Genomic DNA, 24,336 nt, shown 5'->3' on the forward strand with positions numbered 1-24,336 from the left:
TACCAAATGCTAGACTTATACCTGAGCTTCAATCAAATGTCATAATTCCTTCTAGATCTGGAATATATTTTCTTCATGGAGATCAAATAAAAAAAGCGACATATACTGAAAACCTTTCTTATTGCTTCCGTTTCAGAAAAAACACTGCCACATATATATATACTACCATGCACATATAGAGTAGGTATTCCACAAATTTGCCGCACAACTGCTTCAACAATAAAGCCTAAAGATGCAGATTTGGCGCCTCAGTTGTATCCTTGTTCTTTTTATCGTTATAAATGGACTGGATGGAAAAACAGGTTGGTTTTACACTTTATGTACAATGCTCCCGTGAGGGTTCGTGACAATTTGCTCAATACGTTGCAACATAGCAAGTTTGAATAGGAAAATTTATACAATGTTAAAAATAACGGGAGTAATTCTTTTATTTTCAACTCTATGTTAGTTGACTCAGTGACTCAGAGGAAAAGAGGACTTTACTTTGGTCTTATGATATCATGTGAAACTGGACGCAGTTTCGTTGATTACTTGGATTATGGTTGTTTTTGTGGTTTGGGTGGAAAAGGTATCCCCGTGGACAAACTTGACACGTATGTATTCTTCTTTTTATTTTACTTTTAATGGTGTATAGCCTGTCTCCTGAGTCCTAACTATTTTCCAAACCTTAAACCCGTTATCGCACGTCTTTATCCCAGAACGAAATAGAAATAATCAGTCCCTGCATGTAGAATGGAAGTGTTTGAAATGGATGTAACATTTTCTAGATGCTGCTATGAGCACGACAATTGCTATGGGGATTTGGTGGAAAAGAAACTTTGTCATCTTGAAATTTCGACTTATTCCATCACCTACAAGTATACTGGATGTTCAACTTGTGGTAATTCTCGCTTTCAGTAAACAGGGGTCATATCGGCCACGACATTAGAAATAAAGGTTTCATTGCAGCGTAATGATCTATAATATTCCGTATTCCGTCAACCTCGTTTTTCTTTTTCTCAGCTGAACCTAATCAGTACAGTTGGTGGGATAGTTTTGGTTACGAGTCAGTCGCTTGTCGCAAAGCATTGTGTGATTGTGATTCTGTGGCTGCCCGGTGTTTCAAGAATTCTCCGTTCAACAACCACTTCAAACATTATGATCAGGATAAATGCGTATGAACGATGTCTGGCGAAAATCGATATAATGAAGACAATTTCCTACTTTATTTTGAGTTTTTGATTTGCCTACTTTGTAGTGTTAATTACGTAGTTAATTGTAACTGAACTACAATCCTGTAGACTGTAGTGTCAACTGTAGGATTAGTTACATCAATGTAATGCGTGTAGATTATGGAGATTTCATTTGCAGATTATAGTGGAAATTTATCAGTGTTGTGCATGATCAATTTCTGTTCAAATCGATTGTCTTTACAGTCTGTTACATAAATATATGAATATGCCCCTCCCCCCAATTATCGTGCTTCCTTCCTACGCCACTGGACATGTCTATCATTTCAATGCGTTGTGCATAAGGTTTTGTCTACCTCGGATAGGTTTTTGTTTTAAAATCTCACTTAATGTTAAACAAACAACTTGGATAAACGCCTGTCAGTGCCTTGATATCGATCGCATGAGCAATGAGACTAGGTCTTATATATGCAGATCTAGAGTTCTCTTTCCATCATGATTCATGATTGAAACAAGTAACAAATGAACTTCTTTTCTCAGAGTTAGAGGAATATAATTTTTACCAATCGACTGTGTTTTATCCTGGAATGTCTGCAACCTCTCTCATCAACCTCATCTCTTCAACCTCATCTCAAATGTCACTGTATTATAATTCTTTGTAGATCTGGAATATAATTATTTTCCACATATAGCAATCAAATAAAAAGCGGTATAACATTACGGTATTTTGAATATCAAGCTCTTCCGTTTCAGCAAAAACACTGCCACATAATTATTGTTTTAAAATCTCACTCAATGTTAAACAAACAACTTGGATAAACGCCTGTCAGTGCCTTGATATCGATCGCATGAGCAATGAGACTAGCGCCTGTATTCTAAAAGCTCACTCACACTCAAACTCATTGAGTGGAAGATCTTAATCTTCCCATAACATATCAATGGCGGTATTTCCAGCCGAATAGGGGTTTGATTTTCAGTGATTTACCTTATATCTTTCCATCTATTTAGAAAAAACTTTCTCATTGATCACCATTAACAAAATTTATATGTCACACTCAATGAGTGTGAGTGTGAGTGAGCTTTTTGAATACAGGTGTAGGTCTTATACATGCAGATCTAGAGTTCTCTTTCCATCATGATTCATGATTGAAACAAGTAACAAATGAACTTCTTTTCTCAGAGTTAGAGAAATATAATTTTTACCAATCGACTGTGTTTTATCCTGGAATGTCTGCAACCTCTCTCATCAACCTCATCTCTTCAACCTCATCTCAAATGTCACTGTATTATAATTCTTTGTAGATCTGGAATATAATTATTTTCCACATATAGCAATCAAATAAAAAGCGGTATAACATTACGGTATTTTGAATATCAAGCTCTTCCGTTTCAGCAAAAACACTGCCACATAATTATTGTTTTAAAATCTCACTCAATGTTAAACAAACAACTTGGATAAACGCCTGTCAGTGCCTTGATATCGATCGCATGAGCAATGAGACTAGGTCTTATACACGCAGATCTAGAGTTCTCTTTTCATCATGATTCATGATTGAAACAAGTAACAAATGAACTACTTTTCTCAGAGTTGGAGAAATATAATTTTTACCAATCGACTGTGTTTTATCCTGGAATGTCTGCAACCTCTCTCATCAACCTCATCTCTTCAACCTCATCTCAAATGTCACTGTATTATAATTCCTTGTAGATCTGGAATACAATTATTTTCCTCATATAGCAATCAAATAAAAAGCGGTATAACATTACGGTATTTTGCATATCAAGCTCTTCCGTTTCAGCAAAAACACTGCCACATAATTATATACTAGCACATATAGAGTAGATAGTTAAAAATTTGCCGCACAACTGCTTCAAAACTAAAGCCTAAATAAAGATGCAGATTTGGTACCTCAGTTGTATCCTTGTTCTTTTTATCGTGATAAATGGATTGAATGGAAAAACAGGTAGGTGATAGTTTACCCTAATATATAACCAGGAAGCCCCGTGGCAGCGTCTTCAAACAACCTAGCATCGAAGTAATTCTTTTATTTTCAAATTTATGTTAGTTGACTCAGTGACTCAGAGGAAAAGAGGACTTTACTTTGGTCTTATGATATCATGTGAAACTGGCCGCAGTTTCATTCATTACTTGGATTATGGTTGTTTTTGCGGTTTGGGTGGAAAAGGTACCCCCGTAGACAAACTTGACACGTATGTATTCTTCCTGTTTACTTTACTTTTCATGGTGTATAGCCTGTCTCCTGAGTCCTAACTATTTTCCAAACCTTAACCCCGTTATCGCACGTCTTAAGTTTATCCCAGAACGAAATAGAAATAATCAGTCCCTGTATGTAAAATGGAAGTGTTTGAAATGGATGTAACATTTTCTAGATGCTGCTATGAGCACGACAAGTGCTATGGGGATTTGTTGAAAAAGAAACTTTGTCGTCTTCAAATTTCGACTTATTCCATCACCTACAAGTATACTGGATGTTCAACTTGTGGTAATTTTCACTTTCAGTAAACAAGGGTCATATCGGCCACGACATTAGAAATAAAGGTTTTATTGCAGCGTAATGATCTAATAGTCCGTATTCCGTCAACCTCGTTTTTCTTTTTTTCAGCTGAACCTCATCAGTACAGTTGGTGGGATAGTTTTGGTTACGAGTCAGTCGCTTGTCGCAAAGCATTGTGTGATTGTGATTCTGTGGCTGCCCGGTGTTTCAAGAATTCTCCGTACAACAACCACATCAAACATTATGATCAGGATAAATGCTAAATACGTATAAACGATGTCTTGCGAAAATCAATATACGAATTTCCTACTTTATTTCGAGTTTTTGATTTGCCTACTTTGTAGTGTTAATTACGTATCTAATTGTAACTGAACTACAATCCTGTAGACTGTAGTGTCAACTGTAAGATTAGTTACATCAATGTAATGCTTGTAGATTATGGAGATTTCATTTGCAGATTATAGTGGAAATTCATCAGTGTTGTGCATGATTAATCTCTGTTCAAATCGATTGTTTTCACAGTCTGTTAACATAGATTTATGAATATGCCGCGCCCTAATTATCGTGCTTCCTTCCTACGCCACTGGACATGTCTATTATTTCTATGCGTTGTGCATAAGGTTTTGTCCACCTCGGATAGGTTTTTGTTTTAAAAGCTCACTCAATGTTAAACAAACAACTTGGATAAACGCCTGTCAGTGCTTTGATATCGATCGCATGAGCAATGAGACTAGGTCTTATATATGCAGATCTAGAGTTCTCTTTCCATCATGATTCATGATTGAAACAAGTAACAAATGAACTACTTTTCTCAGAGTTAGAGAAATATAATTTTTACCAATCGACTGTGTTTTATCCTGGAATGTCTGCAACCTCTCTCATCAACCTCATCTCTTCAACTTCATCTCAAATGTCACTGTATTATAATTCTTTGTAGATCTGGAATATAATTATTTTCCACATATAGCAATCAAATAAAAAGCGGTATAACATTACGGTATTTTGCATATCAAGCTCTTCCGTTTCAGCAAAAACACTGCCACATAATATTATTGTTTTAAAATCTCACTCAATGTTAAACAAACAACTTGGATAAACGCCTGTCAGTGCCTTGATATCGATCGCATGAGCAATGAGACTAGCGCCTGTATTCTAAAAGCTCACTCACACTCAAACTCATTGAGTGGAAGATCTTAATCTTCCCATAACATATCAATGGCGGTATTTCCAGCCGAATAGGGGTTTGATTTTCAGTGATTTACCTTATATCTTTCCATCTATTTAGAAAAAACTTTCTCATTGATCACCATTAACAAAATTTATATGTCACACTCAATGAGTGTGAGTGTGAGTGAGCTTTTTGAATACAGGTGTAGGTCTTATACATGCAGATCTAGAGTTCTCTTTCCATCATGATTCATGATTGAAACAAGTAACAAATGAACTTCTTTTCTCAGAGTTAGAGAAATATAATTTTTACCAATCGACTGTGTTTTATCCTGGAATGTCTGCAACCTCTCTCATCAACCTCATCTCTTCAACCTCATCTCAAATGTCATTGTATTATAATTCCTTGTAGATCTGGAATACAATTATTTTCCTCATATAGCAATCAAATAAAAAGCGGTATAACGTTACGGTATTTTGCATATCAAGCTCTTCCGTTTCAGCAAAAACACTGCCACATAATTATATACTAGCACATATAGAGTAGATAATTACAAATTTGCTGCACAACTGCTTCAAAACTAAAGCCTAAATAAAGATGCAGATTTGGTACCTCAGTTGTATCCTTGTTCTTTTTATCGTTATAAATGGATTGAATGGAAAAACAGGTAGGTGATAGTTTACCCTAATATATAACCAGGAAGCACCGTGGCAGCGTCTTCAAACAACTTAGCATCGAAGTAATTCTTTTATTTTCAACTCTATGTTAGTTGACTCAGTGACTCAGAAGAAAAGAGGACTTTACTTTGGTCGTATGATATCATGTGAAACTGGCCGCAGTTTCATTCATTACTTGGATTATGGTTGTTTTTGTGGTTTGGGTGGAAAAGGTACCCCCGTGGACAAACTTGACACGTATGTATTCTTCTTGTTTACTTTACTTTTGATAGTGTATAGCCAGTCTCCTGAGTCCTAACTATTTTCCAAACCTTAACCCCGTTATCGCACGTCTTAAGTTTATCCCAGAACGAAATAGAAATAATCAGTCCCTGCATGTAAAATGGAAGTGTTTGAAATGGATGTAATATTTTCTAGATGCTGCTATGTGCACGACAAGTGCTATGGGGATTTGTTGAAAAAGAAACTTTGTCGTCTTCAAATTTCGACTTATTCCATCACCTACAAGTATACTGGATGTTCAACTTGTGGTAATTCTCACTTTGAGTAAACAGGGGTCATATCGGCCACGACATTAGAAATAAAGGTCTCATTGCAGCGTAATGATCTAATAGTCCGTATTCCGTCAACCTCGTTTTTCTTTTTTTCAGCTGAACCTCATCAGTACAGTTGGTGGGATAGTTTTGGTTACGAGTCAGTCGCTTGTCGCAAAGCATTGTGTGTTTGTGATTCTGTGGCTGCCCGGTGTTTCAAGAATTCTCCGTACAACAACCACTTCAAACATTATGATCAGGATAAATGCTAAATACGTATAAACGATTTCTGGCGAAAATCAATATATGAATTTCTTACTTTCTTTCGAGTTTTTGATTTGCCTACTGAACTACAATATTGTAGTGTCAACGAGTCCGCCGGAAAATGGCGAATTCGACCATAGACGAGCCTGCCGGAAAACGGCTAATTCGACCATGGTCGAGTCCGGCGGAAAATGGCGAATTCGACCCGGCCCCAGACCACCGGTCGACCAATCTCTCTAGTAGTTCGAGTTCCACGCGTGGCAATACACGAAGCGCGTGATAAGAACATTTTTGCCTTTTTTTGGTTCAGTTGTGTTGTGAAACAACAACAGAGCAGGATCCTGCATTAAAAGTTAAGTGTCAGAAACCATGCGTTTGAAACGATTTCTTTTACGATATTATCCACCTGGTAAGTATAGTTAGTCCTTGAAATATATTAGTCCGCAGTTGTTGCCTCCTTATGCATGGCAAGGGCAGGCACGTTGTGTCAACATACATCCATAAACAAATGGTTTCCTCACACTTGACTTGTACATGTCTGATGATTGATCTATAAAATTCCTATTTATTTGAGATATTCGCTCAAAATGTATACAAAATGTTGTTGATATATAGTCTTTGCTTTTAAATAAGTTGTAGTTTTATTTCTTTAACATTTTATAATTTTAAGTACACAAACACCAGCTTTTGATGTTTCAGATAGAGAAATATCAAAATTATTATACAGCCGTGCAGAAATTTCAAATTTATATAATTTTAACATGATGTTAAATATATATGTTAACAAACGATATATATCAAAACTGAACAATAAAAACTCTTTCTTGTCCATCCATGTCCATTGTTACCATGGTTGTGATGCCATATTTGGTTCATGTAAATTCATGTTTAGTGCACATTTAATGAAGTATATAAATATATGCAATCATTAATTCCTACACGGCAAAAAACGCTCAAGTTGTTCCCGGTTGATGAGATCAGGCCTCACCAATGTTGTGCTGCACCCCATGAACAATGTTGTCAACAATGTTGTTCCACCTTGTTACACTTAAAAATTTTTGCAACATGTTGTTGACAGTATTGTTCATGGGGTGCAGCACAACATTGTTGAGGCCTGTTCTCATCAACCGGAAACAACTTGAGCGTTTTTTGCCGTGTATATGAAACGAATGTGTGGTTCCACTATAAAAGCGTGATGCCCTTTGAGGAGAATGGGAATTAACTAAGCAAGCATAGCCCCATATGATTGCAATGTTTGTTAGTTTCATCTTTTGTTTAATAGCATAAATCTTGTTGATTAAATAAATTTTGAGGTCGGATATTATACCATCCTGACCTTGTACCTCAGGAAGTAGGGCATTTGTATTTGTAGTAGGGTAGGTTTTAGGGTATTAGGGTAGGGTGAGTAGGTAAACATGGGTAGGTTTTATCTCAACTTTATACACTTGCCTGATCGGCTCGACTGACGAGCAACAACACACGTTCATATACTCTGGCCAATCACACAATATATTAACATCATTTAATTTTGTTAAAACAAAAACAGGCATTTCTTCTCTTAGTTCAGAACTAAAGTAAGCCCAACAAGTTTAGTGAAGTAATGATATAATCTGCAATTTCAACTGTAACACCTGTGTATACTTTTTGTCCAGGTATAATTTTAGAATATGAGCAATCAAAAACAGTGAAGACAAAGTCAATTGATTTACTGCATCTTAAACCAGGGTGTGTAAATAGTTATATTAAGCTCAAATTCATATTGTCTAATTAAATTCATCATGGTACTGTATATTAATTCTGGCATTTACCAGGAAATAATAAATTCTGCCATTATTTTGGCCAGTGCCTTCTTTGTACTTTTGCAGGAGCAGTGATTTCTCAAATGGTAAAATAATTTAACTTGCATTTGACAAGTTATATCACAGAAATTGACAAAATTACTTGATGTGTGTGCTAAAGGTTTAACTTCTAGTTGGAAAATTGCTCAAAAATGAACAAGTTTTTTCCTAAATTAACCTAAATAGATATGTACCTCCTCATAAAAACAAGTGCTGCTTTGAATAAAACTTGCATTAATCCTGAGTTATGAGAAATATTTTCATCATTCTCACATAGTTCTGATGTGGAGGCATTACTGGACGAGATTGTTGCAAAGGAACCTTTGATAACTCCCTCAAAAGTTGAACAAGTTCGAAAACTTATTGTACGTATCCTTTTCTCAGTAATAAAACTTGTCTGTATGCCCACGTGAAAAATAAAAAGTAACAAGCAACTGGTTAGATCTGGTTATTAATCTTAACTTTGAATAAGGTCTTCAAGAAAAGCAAGTTGAAATCAATCATCATCATTTTTATTTATTTAAGGTACCTGTATTGTAATTTTCGGTGCAACTGGTACACATAGTACAAAAAGGTTTAATTTATTTGTGAATGTTATTATGTATAATATACATACCATATATATGGATCCATTAATGTTATGATGATTAAGTTGCCTTTCTAAGATACATATAATTTTATAGGTTTTAAGGGCACATATTCTTCCCTTAACAAATGTTGCATTCAACAAATCTGGTTCCAAGTAAGTCGGATGGGATGAGATGGGATGGGATGGATATGAGATGAGATGGATATGGGATGGAATGGATATGGGATGGATTGATCAATGCATGGTTTTGTTAAGCAGTTTAAATGAAAATTACCCACTTTATGTTTTAGTTTTATAACTGGGAGTTATGACCGGACTTGCAAAGTTTGGGATACTTTATCTGGTGAAGAGCTTTTTACACTTGAAGGTCATAGAAATGTTGTATATGCTATTGGCTATAATAATCCCTTTGGGTAAGTTCATAAGAGATGAATGCTTAATAAAGGTTCCTATAAGATATTAATTAATGTTGCCCAGTGGCTGTTGTTATGTCCAAGTTGAGTCGCAATGAACCAAATTGTCATCAAATGTGTCTCTATGGCTAATCTCTGTATCCATGAATATCAGGAAACATCCACTGTAATAATAAAAAAATGACCTGTAATCCTGTGTTAAACATTACAAGTAACAGATTAATATCTGCCTTGTTAGGAACAAAAGCAGTGGTGTAATACAATGTTAAAAAGGTCAGGACTGCATGCCATTATAACTGTATTTTTTAGAGATAAAATTGCGACTGGCTCATTTGATAAAACGTGCAAGTTATGGAGTGCAGAAACTGGAAAGTGTTTTCATACGTATAGAGGACATACAGCTGAAATTGTGAGTCAGAAATGATAGCTCTATATTTATCATTTTGTCGAGTTAAAAATAAACAAACAACAACTGTGTGTTCCCTGATTGACATGACACCAACCCCTTACAGTAAATCATTTTTACATCAGTTTTAAAATATTATGTTGATTTCTAATGTCAGGTATATTAGGATTTCTGACGTGTAAAAAACATTTTTGGGATAAAATATTTTTAGGTTTGTCTTCAGTTTAACCCTCAAAGTACTTTGATAGCAACGGGCAGTATGGATACCACAGCAAGATTATGGGATGTTCAAACTGGTTCAGAAGTAGCTACACTTACGGTAAATGTTAAAAAATGTTTTTCATATCCACGTGCAACTAGCTACATATTTTAAACGGTATATTTCTTATACTTAATATCTTTGCTGGATGCTGCAGCTCTTTCAGTTTTTAATGTTACTCAGTAGATCAAGCTATGACCAACTACGAAATTTCTCGACATCTGCAAAAGTACGCAACCCACTTGGTTTATACAAGGATTTTCTGTGCTGAAGAGTGAATGATATTTTTTTAATTTTTAAGCGTCGTTTCTCATACCGTGGCTAATTTGCTAAACTTTGAATGAAGGAATGCATATGCACTTTGGTGACTTTCGATAGTGTTTTTTAAAATAAATTGAAACCAAATGGCAAATGCGATAGGCTTTGTATTTGATCAAATCCTTTGTGTTGAGTGTTAGATTGGTTTATTCACTGTTTATATTCACTTCTTAGTTGAAGGTTAGAAAATTACCTTTATTGAATGCAATATATAATATTTTCTGAATATATAAATAAAAAAAACTTCAACGAACTATATATATAGCTCGTTGAAGTTTTTTTATTTATATTACTACATGTATCTCTAGGGTCACACAGCTGAGATCATTTCTTGTTGTTTCAATGAAACTGGTGATAAACTTTTAACTGGATCATTTGACCACACTGTCAGTATCTGGGATGTCAAAAGTGGAAGGTACAAACTACATGACGCCCGCTACACACCATGACACGCCTTGTATTACGAAGGAATAATTACAATTACTTGGCTGCACCAACCTCACAAAGTTAAATTTAAACATTATTTCTTTGCAGGCGGATACACACGTTAATTGGTCATCGAGGAGAAATATCAAACGCGCAATTTAATTTTGACTGTTCGTTAATCGTCACTGGGTCAATGGTATTTATTGTATATCATTACTCGCAATTAGACCAGGCTGGCTCGTTTCTGAACGATAGAAATTCTGTGAAAATAAATTGTCTTGTACTACTTTATAGTATTCTTTTTTACTTCATATTTACAATATTCAACGAGGTTTCCGCAGACAAAAAGCTACGGTTTTGTCCTTAGATTAGACGCATTAAAACTATTTCATCTTATTCAATTCGGTTATTGGAAATATTTGAAAATGCTGTTGTTTTTTAACAGGATAAGACGTGTAAAATTTGGGATATGTCAAATGCTAAATGCATTGGAACATTACGGTAAACTATCTTTTGTTTTAATTTATACATTTTATGATCATCGTCAACTAATAAACAGATTAATAATGAACACTACGAATAATAACGTAATATGTGAGCCACGCTAAAAAGCGGTGTTCATAAATCTCAAGCTAGAAATCCCTGGTTAGCATCTTTGAAACTAGAGTCTAAGTTAACCACTATATTGCAGAGGACACGATGACGAAGTACTTGATGTAGCGTTTGACTTCACTGGAGAACGTATTGTGACTGCTTCATCAGATGGTTAGCATTCATTAATCATTAATGATACACGTTTGAGGTTCAATTTTATGTGATATACGTCAAGAGTTGATACATACAGTGTTAGATATTTTTCATAATGACGTCGAACGTGGAATGCGAGATCTGCTGTTAAACAAAAAACTGGAGTGCTAAAGATTTCTATCCTTTCGTCAGGAACCGCCAGAGTTTACAACGCAGTAACACATCACTGTATCATAAAACTGGAGGGACATGAGGGAGAAATATCCAAGGTATATGCAATTTTTGATTGATATGTTTTTTATATTGGAAGCAACAATAACCGTATTATACAGTAAGGTATAGTTAAAAGAGATTGGCAGATAAAGGGTGAAGTTCTCTAGGTAGCATGTTTATGATTATGTTTTACAATCAATTAATTTTGTGGTTTAATCTTTTTAGGCATGTTTTAATCCTCAAGGAACACGAATTCTTACGGCAAGTAGCGACAGAACAGCTCGTCTATGGGACTCCACCTCAGGTGAATGTATACAGGTCAGTAGTTATATGACACCTTCAAGAGTGCTTAATACTGCATGATACCTCTTTTAATACCTAGATGTTCCTTTGTTTCCCACTCTATACATGGCTTTATCATTATAGGTTTTAGAGGGACACACGGATGAAATATTTAGTTGTTCATTTAACTACGAAGGCAACATAGTAATTACAGGTTTGTAAACATGTTACTCGTGGGTGGAATATTGAGAATTTTGAAAATTATCGCATGAACGTTGTCTTTCATAGAAGAGATTACTCCTGTCACTTGCAGGAATTTCGGATTAAAGGATAAGGCACATGACAAAACATATATTACACTTTGTTTTCCATCAAGATTTAGTCAGGATCTTGGCATTATTTATTTTAGGAAGCAAGGATAATACATGTCGACTTTGGCGATAAGCCTAGTTTAATGAAGAATATTCATTCCTCGGGAAAGATTCTTCATGGAATCATTTGTTCTGGGTAAAGCCAAGAAGATAATAAACTACAGTACATCTAGATATTGTAGAATACCATTGATGGTCGGAGAGTTCATCCATTCTTCGTAAAATAGGACAAAATGGAACAATTAAACTGCCGTTGTATTTTAGTATGACTGGCGGCAACATGGCGTGCTAATATGTCATTTTGTATCTTTAAATTATATATTTACAGAATTAAGCAGAGCAATAAAATACCTCGCTATAATTAGAACATTAATTTTTAATCAGTTGCCTTCTACATTGTGCGATTCAAAACATGGGTCGACAAGATCCCACTATCTGGGCTCACAGGTGGAATTCCATAAATAGAGAGAGCAAGAGAAATAGTATTATTTAATAGCAATATGACAATATGTTCATTCTTTGTTCTGTATTTATAATTTACGCCTTCGTGGTCCCTCCAGAAGACCAACTACTGTGGTTCTGCAACTACAGTGCTTATATTTATTATAAAAATGTCCCAACACCACTCCTCGCCTATATTTATTTCTTCAAGACACACGAAGTTGTTGTTCGACTGAAGTGAACGGAAAAGAATTACTATTCAATATTCTGACAATATAAAGTATTGAAATGTGCAACAAAACTAAGCACTGGCAGTGCCAGAGTGATGACACCAAACACAGCCACGGTACATGTTGCTAGTTTTCCTAGTGGAGTTAATGGTATCACATCACCATAGCCTATGGTAGATATGGTCTGTATAATAAACCAGAAAGTAGATGGTATACTATTGAACGGACCGTCCTTATCTCCACCTTCAATATAGTGCAGAAGACTGGAAGCGAGGATTGTTATTATAACTAAACATATCATAAACAAGCCAAGGTCTTGTACACTCTCGAGTAAACAATATCCAATCACTTTCAAACGACGAGAGTAACGAGATATCTTGAAAATCCGAAAGATTCTTACAATTCTGAGAATATGAAACGCAGATACAGCGGAGACGTCAACTGATCCACCAGGCAGAGCAAGCATTATCATATAGGGCAGGAATGCTAAAAGATCTACTATATTCAGTGGAGATTTTACAAAATGCCATTTATCAGGACAAAATCCTAATCGCAGCGTATATTCAAATGCAAATAGACAGTTAAAAATCAGTTCAAAAATATGCCAAACTCGTTTGTCATTGTACCAGAGAGAAAAACCGTCAGACGCCTGATCAGAACCAGGAATATGAGGGGTTTGATTACCATTTTTAAACTCTTTTTCAAAACTTGGTTCTTTGTCTTCATTGACAGTCATTACGATTGTGAGTAGTACAGATGCTATGATTATTGTCAATGATGAAACTGTCAAAATATTTGCCATCTTTGATGTATCAGGGTATTCCAAGCACTCCCATACTTGTTTCTGAAACTCGTTTTCTGGCAATCGCCGTGGCCCATCAAACACATAACCCTCCTTTCGAAACAAGCTATCTAAGACTTCATCTCCTAGTTGGAAAAATTCCACTTCTTTCTTAAAAATATCAAAAGGCATATCCGGGGGCTTGCTAAGACGTCCTTGAGATTGGTAATAGTAAAGGATTGCTTCAAAACTTTGCCTGTTTCTGTTGAAGAAATATTGCTTAGAATTGCTATCGTAATATTGATTTCTTTTCTCTGAACATCCCAGTAAGGTATGGGGGTATCTTGAAAGTGTGGTTAATCTTGTTTCATAAATAACGCCACTAATGTTTATCACAACACGTCCTTTGTATGACTCTCTTTCCATCCTGATAAACAATATATATCGTTTTTATGACAATGATAGCTAGGACACGTAACTTTGTAACAGTATGTAGCTATGTTGTTTCAATTTGTTCTATTCAATTAAGAGCAAAAGTTTCCATCTAAAGAAACGGAGGGTCCTTAAAAAACGCACTAAAATGCCGTTTTTAGTATACATAGTTTGTAGCTATATGTGATAAGTGCGGCGATTTCACCAAAATTCGTACACGTCATATCGGATAAATGTATATATTATTACTTACATATTTCTTATATCAACCAAGATTTTCTTGAGAATCAGCAGCGTTCCTCTTTCAATTTTAGTTCAGTTACTTGTCATTTATTTCTACATCTGTTTGATTGTATATACAAGTTAGCAAGATGCTTTACTTATCGCGTTGCCACTTATTTCCAAACTATACGTGCAAGACTTGCCATGTTTAGATTTCACGATAAATTTCATTCATTGTTTCAAATTTAGTACAAGTAAATCATTCCACTAAAAGGCACTATATGGTTTAATATCACATCACTCTAAGTCATTTCTGATTCCAAATATCCTGTAGTGAACATCAATTCATGTATTATCAAAGTGATGTTTCACCTTCGGAGTCAATATATATTTCCAGACATTGCAGGTGACTTTTTGTTGAGAAAACATCTGCTAAACAATTAGAGATCCACGTTTCTGATTGTTTTTGTAAATATCCGACAAGATCTACAGCTTTATTGCATATATGCATGCATTCGGGTTTTCCCAAGATATTTCATATGCATATTGTTACATTAGAATTTTTTCCGCTCTACCCTAACCAGTCATCATTGAATCATCATCATTCATGTTATCCTGGTTTTATAGCTTTAGAAAACCTCTATAGTACCGAATTAAGATCATTAACATTTCATGAATAGAACCGCTAATAGTAATAGAATATAATTTTTTACCCGTTTACAATTTTTTTAAAAAGACGGCAAACTCATTTTCAAAAACATATTGTCATGTTCCTATCTTTAAAGAATTGAAATATTTTTTAATCAGATCACAGAATTTAAATAAAATCTTGTCTATAATTACGTTCTCAAAAGTCGTATCGAATTTTCCTTCTCACTCATGCAACATTAATAAGTTCAGATTAAAAACACAAACATAAGTTTGTGTCTATAGAAAGTTATGTTATTGAACATTCATGGATTTCAACATTCAAGTGGTTCGCGGACATCTGAACCATGGACTGCTGTCTTTTACCCTAAAAATACCAATAATGATGCAGTAGTTTCTCTTTGACATTTGTGGATATATTAAATACCGCCATTATAGTTTTAAATAATTGAATACGTGGATTCTTTTTCAATATATGCATGCTGTGCTTTCTTTACAGCCTGTCAATTATATTTTTCAGTTATATGATTCACTTGCAGTTGCAAGTTAGTAGGGAAAATCATAAGCCAGACTCGTGAAGAAGTCGACGTGATCCACTAAATGCCTGTCTGAACCATCATATATTTTGAACCTGAATTTATTTTTGACCCGATAGCCTCGTTTTCATGTTGGGCAATTACCCAAGTTTTACCTGTTACTTGTTTCATTTATTGATTTCGTTTAGTATAACCCACTGGTATAACCTTCATATGCACCTGGCTCAATAGAAACCAGTTTTGAAAATTATATTCTTTCTGATTGTTTTCCTCGTGACGTGAGTCAACTTGAATAAACTTCTCGAAAGAAATTTATTAATACCGACAATGGATCATAGCACATCGGCGATGAATTACGTGTGGTTTTCATATGTCGTAATTTATCGCCGATGCTCTACGATCCATTGTCGTTGTCGTTGTCGTTGTCGCCTTGTCGGTGATCAATTCATCTCCGGTCGGAGTTTGTACCCTCGCAGAGTGCTTCGATCGATACTTTCACCATGACAACAAATTTCCAACATGGCGTCGTATAGAAGTGAGAGACGAGATCCTCTTTTGTCTTTGGAACAGATGCTCGCGGAAAAAACTACGCTGCGAACGCAAAAAGTAACGCACCGAAACATTATATGTAAGTTGTGATGTTGAAATTATGTTATTTCACTCACTGAAAAACCAGTACAGTACAATACGAATGTATGTATATGTATATATGTATATAGAAGTTCAGTTTAGTTCACTGTTCACTGGACTTCGGGTGTGTGTGCAAACCTTGCATTATATATTTTTCTAATTTCTATCCTATAAATATGAAGTCGAAGCTCACAATGAAATATTGCATGTCTCAAGAATGCTGATTGTAAATATAACTAGTCTGAAAGAGAGGTGCTCATGTGAACGTCAAGATACTATTTTGTCACTGGCTGTATTTCAATTGTTGTAGCCTCTTGGAGCTAGATTTTATCCCTTTGATGTGGAGGAGAGGTTATGTTTAATATGCCCACTCTCCCCCAATTTAATGGAAAATTTAAAGTAAATTATGTATGCAATAATAAGAACTTTTCTGACATATTAAATTATGGTCCATAAGAAAATGTTAATCCGTTCAAAATTATATCAGGTATTGGGACAGATCTTTTGAAGGAAATTGAAGCATTTATGAATAGTGATAAAAATGAAGCTGTTAAAAAAGCTGTGAGTAAAAAATAACTATTTTATTTTATTCTACTGATATATATGTAGTATAACTGCAAAGTAAATATGAGCTATACTGGTAATAATTATCACTGAAAGTAAAATATGTTGGTATATATGTATAATTATGTCTGCTGTAATACCAAATCCTGCCTGTTGCATTCTCTTGTGCAATATTTTTTATTTTATTATATATTATTATATATTATTATATATATCATATATGTTAGAATGAGATATTTTAGTTTATTAGTGATATTACATGTAATATTCAATAAAGTTTGCTTTGAGTTGCTATATAATAGATATATTATTAACATGACATATTAAGCAAGGAAATATAGAAATGACTAAGCAAAGGCAATCATTCTTGAAAATGTAGATAACGGAGACAGAAATGAAACTGTTAGAAGAGAGAAAAAATATTATCGACGAAATCATTGAAAATATGGCGAGAGAAAATACAGAATCTTTAGAGAAGGCAAGAAAGGTAGGATGTGGTGCTAAATGGACATCTGTTTTATGGTTTTATTGATACCTATTGCTTCATATGCAATCTAGTTTTAACCAAACATGATGTCTATACAAAATCGTAAAAAAATAAGGGTATATTATAGTATATTGTAATGTAAAATTGCATAGAGTGCAACACTGATCCATTCTACAAACATATCATATTGGTTATTTAGAACACGTTGTAAAATATGTTGAAAAAATGATGTACAAGAAATATGCTACGAATAATACAATGTTGACTCTATTGATCCAATTACACACCCTTATTCCAATCAAAATATATTGAAATATCATTGTAGCAAGCAGAGAAAGAGATAGAAATAGTAAAATATCGATGTGAGGTGGCTGAAAAAAAGCGTACCAGGTTGGCTCAGCAAAAATATGAAAAAGAAAAACAGATTGCATTACAAGAGGCAGAAGAAGAAGCAAGGAGGTTAAGAAAAGATGCTGTAGAAATGGCTGAACATCAGTTGAGAGAGATAATGTTAGCTGAAGGTGAAGAGAAGACGAGAACAGCTGTTGAGAAAACTAAATATAAACTGGAGGTAAGATACATGGTAATTTATGAACTGGATGTAAGATATATAGGATAAACATGAAGCCCTAGGTACATTTCATATGAGGAAACTCGTGGTAAAAGGTGTCTGTAGAAGGGAGGGAGGCGCCGTACTCGAACGACCAGGAGCAATGCTGCGAAAAATAAACTTCACTACAAGAATATCCCTATTCGAGTTTTAGTAATTCGTGCTTGTACGATCAGGAACATCTCATAACTATAAATGTGTTGTTCAGGAAGAAAGCAAGATAAAGATATCGGATGCAGTAAAATATACTAGAGAACAATGTGACAGAACAGCTGCAGCGCGTTTATCTGAAGTTGAGAAAAAACACAAGGAAGAAATCACAGTATTAAAAACAAGGTTACTCAGTAGTCAATTTAGCTTAGATATTCTGTAATTTTCGTCATGATCGTATATCATTTTAAAGTTTCCGCTTATTTCATTGTTGACAGGTTAAAAGATCTTGTTTGTGACTTTCAAAGGCAGAAAAACGAAAAGGAAGAATATGAGAACCTTTTTACTGTAAGTCAAAGATGTTCGTTATTAAGCCTGCCAATATCATGTGGAAAGCTTGCGTTCCCCTCCCTCCTGCCTTACTTTCTATCCTTTCACTCTCAAACTCATTAAAATTTAGAATTTAGCTCGGCTAAATTTTTCTCTGCCGGCCAATGAATTGAAACACGGCTTTAATTTCATATAATTGTCCCAACTGTGTGGTAACGAGGTACCAGAATCATGGCAGCTGATGTCGAAATGTATTCAAGATCGGCCATCCTAAACTTATATTTATGACACAATTGTTTTTATATTTACGTTATTGATGTCCTGTGTGTCGGAAATTGTACTGAGAAGTGGCAAAACTTTCGTTTGCAGGAATTGAGAGAAGATTACAAGCGTTTTCAAAACTACACGCAAGGATTTTGTTCGGATTACCTTATGAAATAATTGCCCTATAGTTAGACTACAAGAAAAATAAATAGGTATGTATATGTATATCATTGTAATGTAACATAGCTTATGTGCGTGTAAATATTAATGCATTTTATACATATTTGAATATCGCATAATATATTTTGTAGTATTTTTCAAGAATAATTATTGTAGTTTATGAACTAATTAACTGCTTGATTTTGACCAGCTAATTTCACTGAACAGGAGTTTTACACTCAGAAACAACGCGTATAGGAGTATGATTTAGTGAAAATAATTGGAAGCGCTTTTGGTCCATGCTTGCACGGCTGACTCATTGTCATATACGATGCTTACCCTGGGGTATGTGATTTGTGAACGTATAACACACATACAAATGCGACACTTTAAATTCCACCCTGAACAATATGAATGAGGATTTGTGGCCCTCTTTTGCATTCGTCAGAATGATAATTTCACACAATTTATCGTGTAGTCTAAATAGGCCTTTTGAATTGCACTAAATTAGCTTTCGTTTTACTAAAAAACAAAACAGTATATTCTACAGTGAAAAAAGAACGCCTTTTTGGGAAATAGTACAGAGAATAAAGTATAAAGATATCAGAAATAAAGTATAAAGGTTTAAAGTATAAAGATATCAGAAATAGAAAATCCCTTTATTCGCTGAATATATTATGCGCTGATATGCGCCGTTTTAATGTTTTCAAAAGTAACAAACTGTAATAATTTATGTTCATTATCACTGACATTAAGAATCAAAATTATTAGCTAATTTTTGTCAATATGAGATTTCTGAATGCCTTGATATTTGTTAATTTTTTCCCTTTTTTGCATTTTAAAACTTTTATGTGATATTGTGAGGGTAGGTTGCATTAATATATAATCGTGATAAAATCTTTCGAGCTTCTATTATGTAAACTTTAAGTCACTGATAACTATGAAAAGCCTAAGAAAATGATTGAGCAGCGCATTATTAAATGTATTTGATTTCAGACCAAAGTGATAAAATATTAACAATGTCACGAGGTGACATTCATATGTTGTTACAATTACTCTAAATGTATCACATGTGATGTGTCGTTTAATTAAACTTTATTGGGACTTCTATAATTTGACTGTGTATTTCATGTGGTGTCCTTTGAAATTTAATAAATTAAACTATTGGCCTGCTCCTATCTTGTTACAAATGTTTTAATGCATGCAGTGCGTATATGAAATGTTATTACTCTCGCAAATTGCAATAAGCAGAGATATTACACTTCGAACGACATTTCTCTGCTGTACCAAGAAAAGGAATTACTTTCTGCCCGGGTAATTGAAGCAATTCACGGCAGAACAGTTTGTTGCGCGTTGCATAAAAACTATTGAACCTTGTAAACGGCTTAATTGTGTTAAAGTAAAGAAATTGAGGAAGATGAACAGTTATCGAGAAAACTACACGGGTGATCGTGTGACTATCAATATTAGTGGTGCAATTTATCAAACAAGAGAGAGAACATTAGCGCGTTTTCCAGATTCTCTTCTTGGAAATCCAGTGAAAAGGCGTAAATACTACTGCAGTAAACAACGTCTGTACTACTTCAACCGACACAGACATGCGTTTGAGAGCATACTATACTACTATCAATCTGGCGGAAGGCTTGTTATACCAAGAGATATACCATTAAGACTTTTCTTTGAAGAAGTAGAGTTCTTTGGTTTGGGCGACGAAGCGCTGTGTTTAGTCAGTAAAGGTCTTTATGCCAGAAAGTTTAAAATACAAGATAACTTGATGCCAGTTTGTGATACGCAACGCAAGATATGGGAGACGTTTGAATGCCCTGAATCTTCCAGAGTTGCCAAAGTTTTGAGCATATTTTGTGTTGTGATGATTGTGCTATCAATTGTACTTTCTTGTTTGACTACATCTGTTTATTTTCAAGACCAATTTTGTGTTGAAACATGTCCTGTGATATCGAACCTGAACCAAACAACCATTAAAGAATGTTGTGGATTTATTTACAAACCAATTCAAGCAATTTCCACACTTGATTTGATCTGCTATTGTTGGTTTTTGATCGAATATTTTTGCCGTTTCCTTTCTTCACCTTCCAAGAAACAATTTATGTTGTCATTTTTAAACTTCATTGATATACTGGTGATAATGCCATTTTTCTTCACACATTTTATTAACACAGAAGGAGTGAATTCCCTCTCAAGTTTGTTGGGTGTAGCTAAATTACTACGCCTGGCTCGTATTATAAAACTGTCTCGATACTCGCGTGGTCTCAAAGCACTTGGCTCGACATTATGGGCGAGTTTTCGTGAACTTAAGATGATGATGATGTTTCTTTTAATGGTGGTGGTTGTGTCATCGTGTCTTGCGTATTTGGCTGAGATGAAACATCCTGAAGCAGTGATCAAGACAGTTCCAGATGGTTTTTGGTGGTCACTTACCACAATAACTACTGTGGGATATGGAGACTATTACCCCGTGACTGGAGAAGGCAAGCTGATTGGCTGTTTCTGTACGATTCTTGGAGCGCTCGCATTTTCACTGCCGGTCATCGTATTTGCGGCCAACTTTCGTACGTGCTACAAATCAGATGATTCTATAAGCGCTGAATATCACCGCAATCTCAAACGTCAGGCGTACAACAGATGGTAACTCGTTTTCATCTATCACGGTCAATATCCAGCAGCTGAGAGTGCTAAATTTATTTTGAACAATCTCAAAGTGCGACTGAGGCAGATAGTTGTTGTATAGAACACATCAGTTCCATCATCTAATGAAATTTCTCTACAAAAGGCATAACTTGGGCCACGGCCTGGGCTGACTAATAACTATGTACACACGAGCTTCGTTTTCGAGCGTTTTCAAAATCGTTTTTGTCTCGTTAATAATTTTGACGCCCTGTTTACATAGTCAATTCAAGAGGTAAAATGCTTCATTAAAATAGCTCTACCTTCTATTCCACCGTTTTGGCGTGAAAACATAAATGCTTGAAAACGTTACCATATCATATGCACATAGCCTTGATGGTTATTTGCGTGCATGCGCATCAGCATGCATAATGAAGCCCGTTCTTGGCTTTCCTCTGCCACCAGTCACTAAGGGACTAGACGAATCTGTTTGCGCGAATTCATTGACCTCGCCCCTTATAGACTAAATTCACGTATATTTACACCTTATTTTATTTGAATACATGTTAAGGACGGAATTACATGATTATTTAGTTAATCAGAAGACAAACTATTGTAATAAAAAAGCGTATTTTCAATTAAATATAATGCTTCTTTAAATGAGTTCAAATGTTCGGGTCTAATTTCTCGGATTCAGTTGTTTCACCGTTCTGTTTTTTACGTTTTTGGATAATGCCTTAATTGTGCTTGTAAAATGATGACTCACTGCGGAGTTGATTTAGCCTTGGAGGGAGACATAACCTACTACACATCTATTCCAGGATATTATGCCTGATTATGTTACAATATTTCTAAACTATCTTATTGGGTATTCACGATATTTTTTATCTAATTCTGAAAACGTCTAAGGCGTAGTTGTCTAATTTCTTCACTAGTGGGTTCCTGATTGGAACTATTTGACATGTCCGTCATTGATGAACTATGCGAAGATGACTCATTAGGACCTTGTCTAACGTCATTAAGACTTTCTTGTATTGCAGCTTGGAGTTCTGCATCCTCGTCTTCGGTCGTGGCCTGGGGACGACGACCTGAACACAAACAAAATTGTTTACATTTGTAAAGATCAACAATATCTGGGTTTATGTTGCAACAATAAATAAATGTAACAAGATACTGTACCTGATTGTCCAGAATTGTAGGTGTATGATGGTCTTGTTCTAATAGGGTGTGTTGGTGCTGTGAATATGTTGGCTATAAACAAAGACACATTAAATTCAATTATAATTTAATTAACTAATTATAATTTAATTAACTAAGCACTAAAAACATCATATGTGGTGTAACAACTGCCAAAAATAGACAAAAACAGTTTTCAATGCTTTGACATAAGAGCCTTCATCAGAAGGGACTGGGCCTCCTGACAAAGAACCTTGATACATTTTTCTCTATTTTAGGCTATATAATTTATTCATTTAAATAGCTCAAAAAGGATTCCATTTGCAAAAGTTACTGAAGGCCAGTTTGATGTGAATCAGAAGGGTTATAACATGTTTCAATTGATACATGCAGAGAAGCTCTCTTAATAACAAGAAAATCATAAACTCCAGCATTTGTAGAAAGGATGCATTTCTAATAACATGACAAGGTTGGCAAATATGCAGTACTTTATAGTTAAATTTTGATTCAGGTGAGCATACGCATGTGCATCAATCTATATTCCCAGGCCCCTCATTAATTGATTTTTATGCAGAGGAAAAGAGCTTATGTTTAGTTTTTTATAGAGTTTTTAACTAAGAAAAGCAGGCATTTGGGCATGCGATATTGCTTGCTCTGTTGTCCTCTTGCATCCTTCCCAAACACTCTTGCATGCTTTGTACCTGAATGTGAGCTTTTTATGAAAGTAAATTGGGAAGAGGTTAGTGTAGAATTATTAAAATTTACACACCTACAGTATCCATCATCAGTTTTAATGGCCCTTTAATGTACAGTAGACCGACAAATATCCCAGCAAGGTGACCAGTAAATGATGCTGATGGTACTAACAACTGTATAACAACTAGTTCAACCCAAAATGCAATGCGACTTGGTACATTAAACAGAAACACATTTGTCATACTCCCAGAGGGTAGGTTATAAGTTGTTAAAACTTTAAGTGCAAATATTACACCTGAGAAACCCGCTGCACATGTACGTTGGTATGAAAGATCATTTAGCAATACTGACAAACTATAGTCGAGAATGAGAACGGTGAGGCTGGTCAGGACTGAGAAAACTGATATTAGATACAACAAGCCATTGCTACCAAGTCGAGTTTCTAGGGACCTGCCTTTCCATAAAAATGACACCATATTATAATACAAATGCATGTCATCGAGATGAAAAAACGGGGATAGAAATATTCGCCTCCATTCTTGGCCATACCGTACATAAACGTAACTGATGCAAGCCTGTCTGACGGTTGGTAAGCCAGATAATAAACGAAGGTACACAACAGTGTTTAATACAATGATACCAAGTGTGATTGGGGGGATATACTGTATACCAGTTTGCATTAATTGTGCAACAAGAAGTATTACACCAAAACCAGGAGCTCGCCTCCTTTGGAACATTCTCGACAACTATTTACCAATTTCCTATTTACTGTTCTTCGTTCCTTTGTCTATGCATGGTTCGTCCTATGGAAGATAAAAACATCCAGCACAAGGCACAAGGACGTACGTAATTTTCCGAACACATTTCCGAAAATAGTTTTCCGACTGCCGATGTGTCTTTTGCGTGTTGCGTGGGTTTTGCGTGTATTTTGGCTGCCGACTATTTCCATATCTATAAAAAACAAAAAAATATAAGCACTTGAGGACTCTCAGCTACATTGTTGAAGAAACGTTGTGGTTCTATGAGCAATCGCTATGTTAAATTTGCACATGCCAGAACGGTGGCTATAAGACAGCAATAGATTTTATTTGCAGCTTTTTTATGCGAAACATCTCCCGAGGGTCGACTTGGGGTATTAAATGGTGTTCAGGTTATTTTTCTGGTTG

At 35.1% G+C, this 24,336-nt stretch overlaps 8 protein-coding genes across 8 annotated transcripts; 6 read left to right on the forward strand and 2 right to left on the reverse strand.

Moving 5' to 3' along the window:
- The first annotated feature begins 211 nt into the window (after positions 1-211).
- On the forward strand, positions 212-1,365 carry LOC114528225 (phospholipase A2 A2-actitoxin-Cgg2a-like). The gene is made up of 4 exons (XM_028549848.1): positions 212-302; positions 449-593; positions 768-880; positions 1,003-1,365. The coding sequence occupies exons 1-4, from the start codon at positions 233-235 to the stop codon at positions 1,158-1,160; spliced, it is 486 nt and encodes a 161-aa protein (XP_028405649.1). The 5' UTR covers positions 212-232; the 3' UTR covers positions 1,161-1,365.
- A 1,608-nt stretch (positions 1,366-2,973) lies between these two features.
- On the forward strand, positions 2,974-4,000 carry LOC114528226 (neutral phospholipase A2 3-like). Its single transcript, XM_028549849.1, has 4 exons — positions 2,974-3,133; positions 3,236-3,380; positions 3,561-3,673; positions 3,794-4,000. Exons 1-4 carry the CDS (start codon positions 3,064-3,066, stop codon positions 3,946-3,948), a joined length of 483 nt encoding a protein of 160 aa, XP_028405650.1. The 5' UTR covers positions 2,974-3,063; the 3' UTR covers positions 3,949-4,000.
- Positions 4,001-5,347: 1,347 nt separating this feature from the next.
- On the forward strand, positions 5,348-6,386 carry LOC114528186 (neutral phospholipase A2 3-like). Its single transcript, XM_028549798.1, has 4 exons — positions 5,348-5,520; positions 5,623-5,767; positions 5,948-6,060; positions 6,181-6,386. Exons 1-4 carry the CDS (start codon positions 5,451-5,453, stop codon positions 6,333-6,335), a joined length of 483 nt encoding a protein of 160 aa, XP_028405599.1. The 5' UTR covers positions 5,348-5,450; the 3' UTR covers positions 6,336-6,386.
- Positions 6,387-6,495: 109 nt separating this feature from the next.
- Positions 6,496-12,553, forward strand: LOC114528184 (dynein assembly factor with WDR repeat domains 1-like). The gene is made up of 16 exons (XM_028549795.1): positions 6,496-6,736; positions 7,980-8,052; positions 8,443-8,534; positions 8,638-8,690; positions 8,849-8,907; positions 9,045-9,167; positions 9,477-9,576; positions 9,785-9,892; positions 10,459-10,565; positions 10,685-10,772; positions 11,022-11,077; positions 11,268-11,341; positions 11,516-11,592; positions 11,762-11,854; positions 11,963-12,032; positions 12,228-12,553. The coding sequence occupies exons 1-16, from the start codon at positions 6,697-6,699 to the stop codon at positions 12,260-12,262; spliced, it is 1,248 nt and encodes a 415-aa protein (XP_028405596.1). The 5' UTR covers positions 6,496-6,696; the 3' UTR covers positions 12,263-12,553.
- Positions 12,554-12,749: 196 nt separating this feature from the next.
- Positions 12,750-14,691, reverse strand: LOC114528185 (potassium voltage-gated channel subfamily A member 2-like). The gene is made up of 2 exons (XM_028549797.1): positions 14,327-14,691; positions 12,750-14,068 (listed from the first exon to the last, which is right to left on the reverse strand). Coding segments are annotated over exons 1-2 (1,185 nt in total). The 5' UTR covers positions 14,329-14,691; the 3' UTR covers positions 12,750-12,885.
- A 1,306-nt stretch (positions 14,692-15,997) lies between these two features.
- On the forward strand, positions 15,998-19,777 carry LOC114528229 (plectin-like). The gene is made up of 7 exons (XM_028549853.1): positions 15,998-16,107; positions 16,597-16,670; positions 17,053-17,160; positions 17,486-17,731; positions 17,979-18,106; positions 18,199-18,268; positions 18,620-19,777. The coding sequence occupies exons 1-7, from the start codon at positions 15,999-16,001 to the stop codon at positions 18,689-18,691; spliced, it is 807 nt and encodes a 268-aa protein (XP_028405654.1). The 5' UTR covers position 15,998; the 3' UTR covers positions 18,692-19,777.
- A 313-nt stretch (positions 19,778-20,090) lies between these two features.
- On the forward strand, positions 20,091-21,323 carry LOC114528237 (potassium voltage-gated channel subfamily A member 1-like). The gene has a single exon (XM_028549861.1). The coding sequence runs from the start codon at positions 20,091-20,093 to the stop codon at positions 21,321-21,323; it is 1,233 nt and encodes a 410-aa protein (XP_028405662.1).
- Positions 21,324-21,834: 511 nt separating this feature from the next.
- Positions 21,835-23,950, reverse strand: LOC114528219 (rhomboid-related protein 4-like). The gene is made up of 3 exons (XM_028549840.1): positions 23,244-23,950; positions 22,478-22,549; positions 21,835-22,386 (listed from the first exon to the last, which is right to left on the reverse strand). The coding sequence occupies exons 1-3, from the start codon at positions 23,905-23,907 to the stop codon at positions 22,187-22,189; spliced, it is 936 nt and encodes a 311-aa protein (XP_028405641.1). The 5' UTR covers positions 23,908-23,950; the 3' UTR covers positions 21,835-22,186.
- Between the last annotated feature and the right edge of the window lie 386 nt (positions 23,951-24,336).

The sequence above is a fragment of the Dendronephthya gigantea genome, unplaced genomic scaffold (assembly GCF_004324835.1).
Source record: "Dendronephthya gigantea isolate DGI-Jeju-01 unplaced genomic scaffold, DenGig_1.0 000048F, whole genome shotgun sequence".
Classification (NCBI taxonomy): domain Eukaryota; kingdom Metazoa; phylum Cnidaria; class Anthozoa; order Malacalcyonacea; family Nephtheidae; genus Dendronephthya; species Dendronephthya gigantea.

Coding starts and splice junctions, on each gene's coding strand:
- LOC114528225 (XM_028549848.1), top strand. CDS start 233: ATGCAGATTTGGCGCCTCAGTTGTATCCTTGTTCTTTTTATCGTTATA. Junction 594..767: donor CCCGTGGACAAACTTGACAC/GTATGTATTCTT, acceptor AACATTTTCTAG/ATGCTGCTATGAGCACGACA. Junction 881..1,002: donor TACTGGATGTTCAACTTGTG/GTAATTCTCGCT, acceptor TCTTTTTCTCAG/CTGAACCTAATCAGTACAGT.
- LOC114528226 (XM_028549849.1), top strand. CDS start 3,064: ATGCAGATTTGGTACCTCAGTTGTATCCTTGTTCTTTTTATCGTGATA. Junction 3,134..3,235: donor TGGATTGAATGGAAAAACAG/GTAGGTGATAGT, acceptor AATTTATGTTAG/TTGACTCAGTGACTCAGAGG. Junction 3,381..3,560: donor CCCGTAGACAAACTTGACAC/GTATGTATTCTT, acceptor AACATTTTCTAG/ATGCTGCTATGAGCACGACA.
- LOC114528186 (XM_028549798.1), top strand. CDS start 5,451: ATGCAGATTTGGTACCTCAGTTGTATCCTTGTTCTTTTTATCGTTATA. Junction 5,768..5,947: donor CCCGTGGACAAACTTGACAC/GTATGTATTCTT, acceptor AATATTTTCTAG/ATGCTGCTATGTGCACGACA. Junction 6,061..6,180: donor TACTGGATGTTCAACTTGTG/GTAATTCTCACT, acceptor TCTTTTTTTCAG/CTGAACCTCATCAGTACAGT.
- LOC114528184 (XM_028549795.1), top strand. CDS start 6,697: ATGCGTTTGAAACGATTTCTTTTACGATATTATCCACCTG. Junction 8,908..9,044: donor TTCAACAAATCTGGTTCCAA/GTAAGTCGGATG, acceptor TTTATGTTTTAG/TTTTATAACTGGGAGTTATG. Junction 11,342..11,515: donor TGTGACTGCTTCATCAGATG/GTTAGCATTCAT, acceptor TCCTTTCGTCAG/GAACCGCCAGAGTTTACAAC.
- LOC114528229 (XM_028549853.1), top strand. CDS start 15,999: ATGGCGTCGTATAGAAGTGAGAGACGAGATCCTCTTTTGTCTTTGGAA. Junction 17,161..17,485: donor CTTTAGAGAAGGCAAGAAAG/GTAGGATGTGGT, acceptor ATATCATTGTAG/CAAGCAGAGAAAGAGATAGA. Junction 18,107..18,198: donor ATCACAGTATTAAAAACAAG/GTTACTCAGTAG, acceptor CATTGTTGACAG/GTTAAAAGATCTTGTTTGTG.
- LOC114528237 (XM_028549861.1), top strand. CDS start 20,091: ATGAACAGTTATCGAGAAAACTACACGGGTGATCGTGTGACTATCAAT.
- LOC114528219 (XM_028549840.1), bottom strand. CDS start 23,907: ATGTTCCAAAGGAGGCGAGCTCCTGGTTTTGGTGTAATACTTCTTGTT. Junction 22,550..23,243: donor ACTGATGATGGATACTGTAG/GTGTGTAAATTT, acceptor CTTTGTTTATAG/CCAACATATTCACAGCACCA. Junction 22,387..22,477: donor CTACAATTCTGGACAATCAG/GTACAGTATCTT, acceptor GTTTGTGTTCAG/GTCGTCGTCCCCAGGCCACG.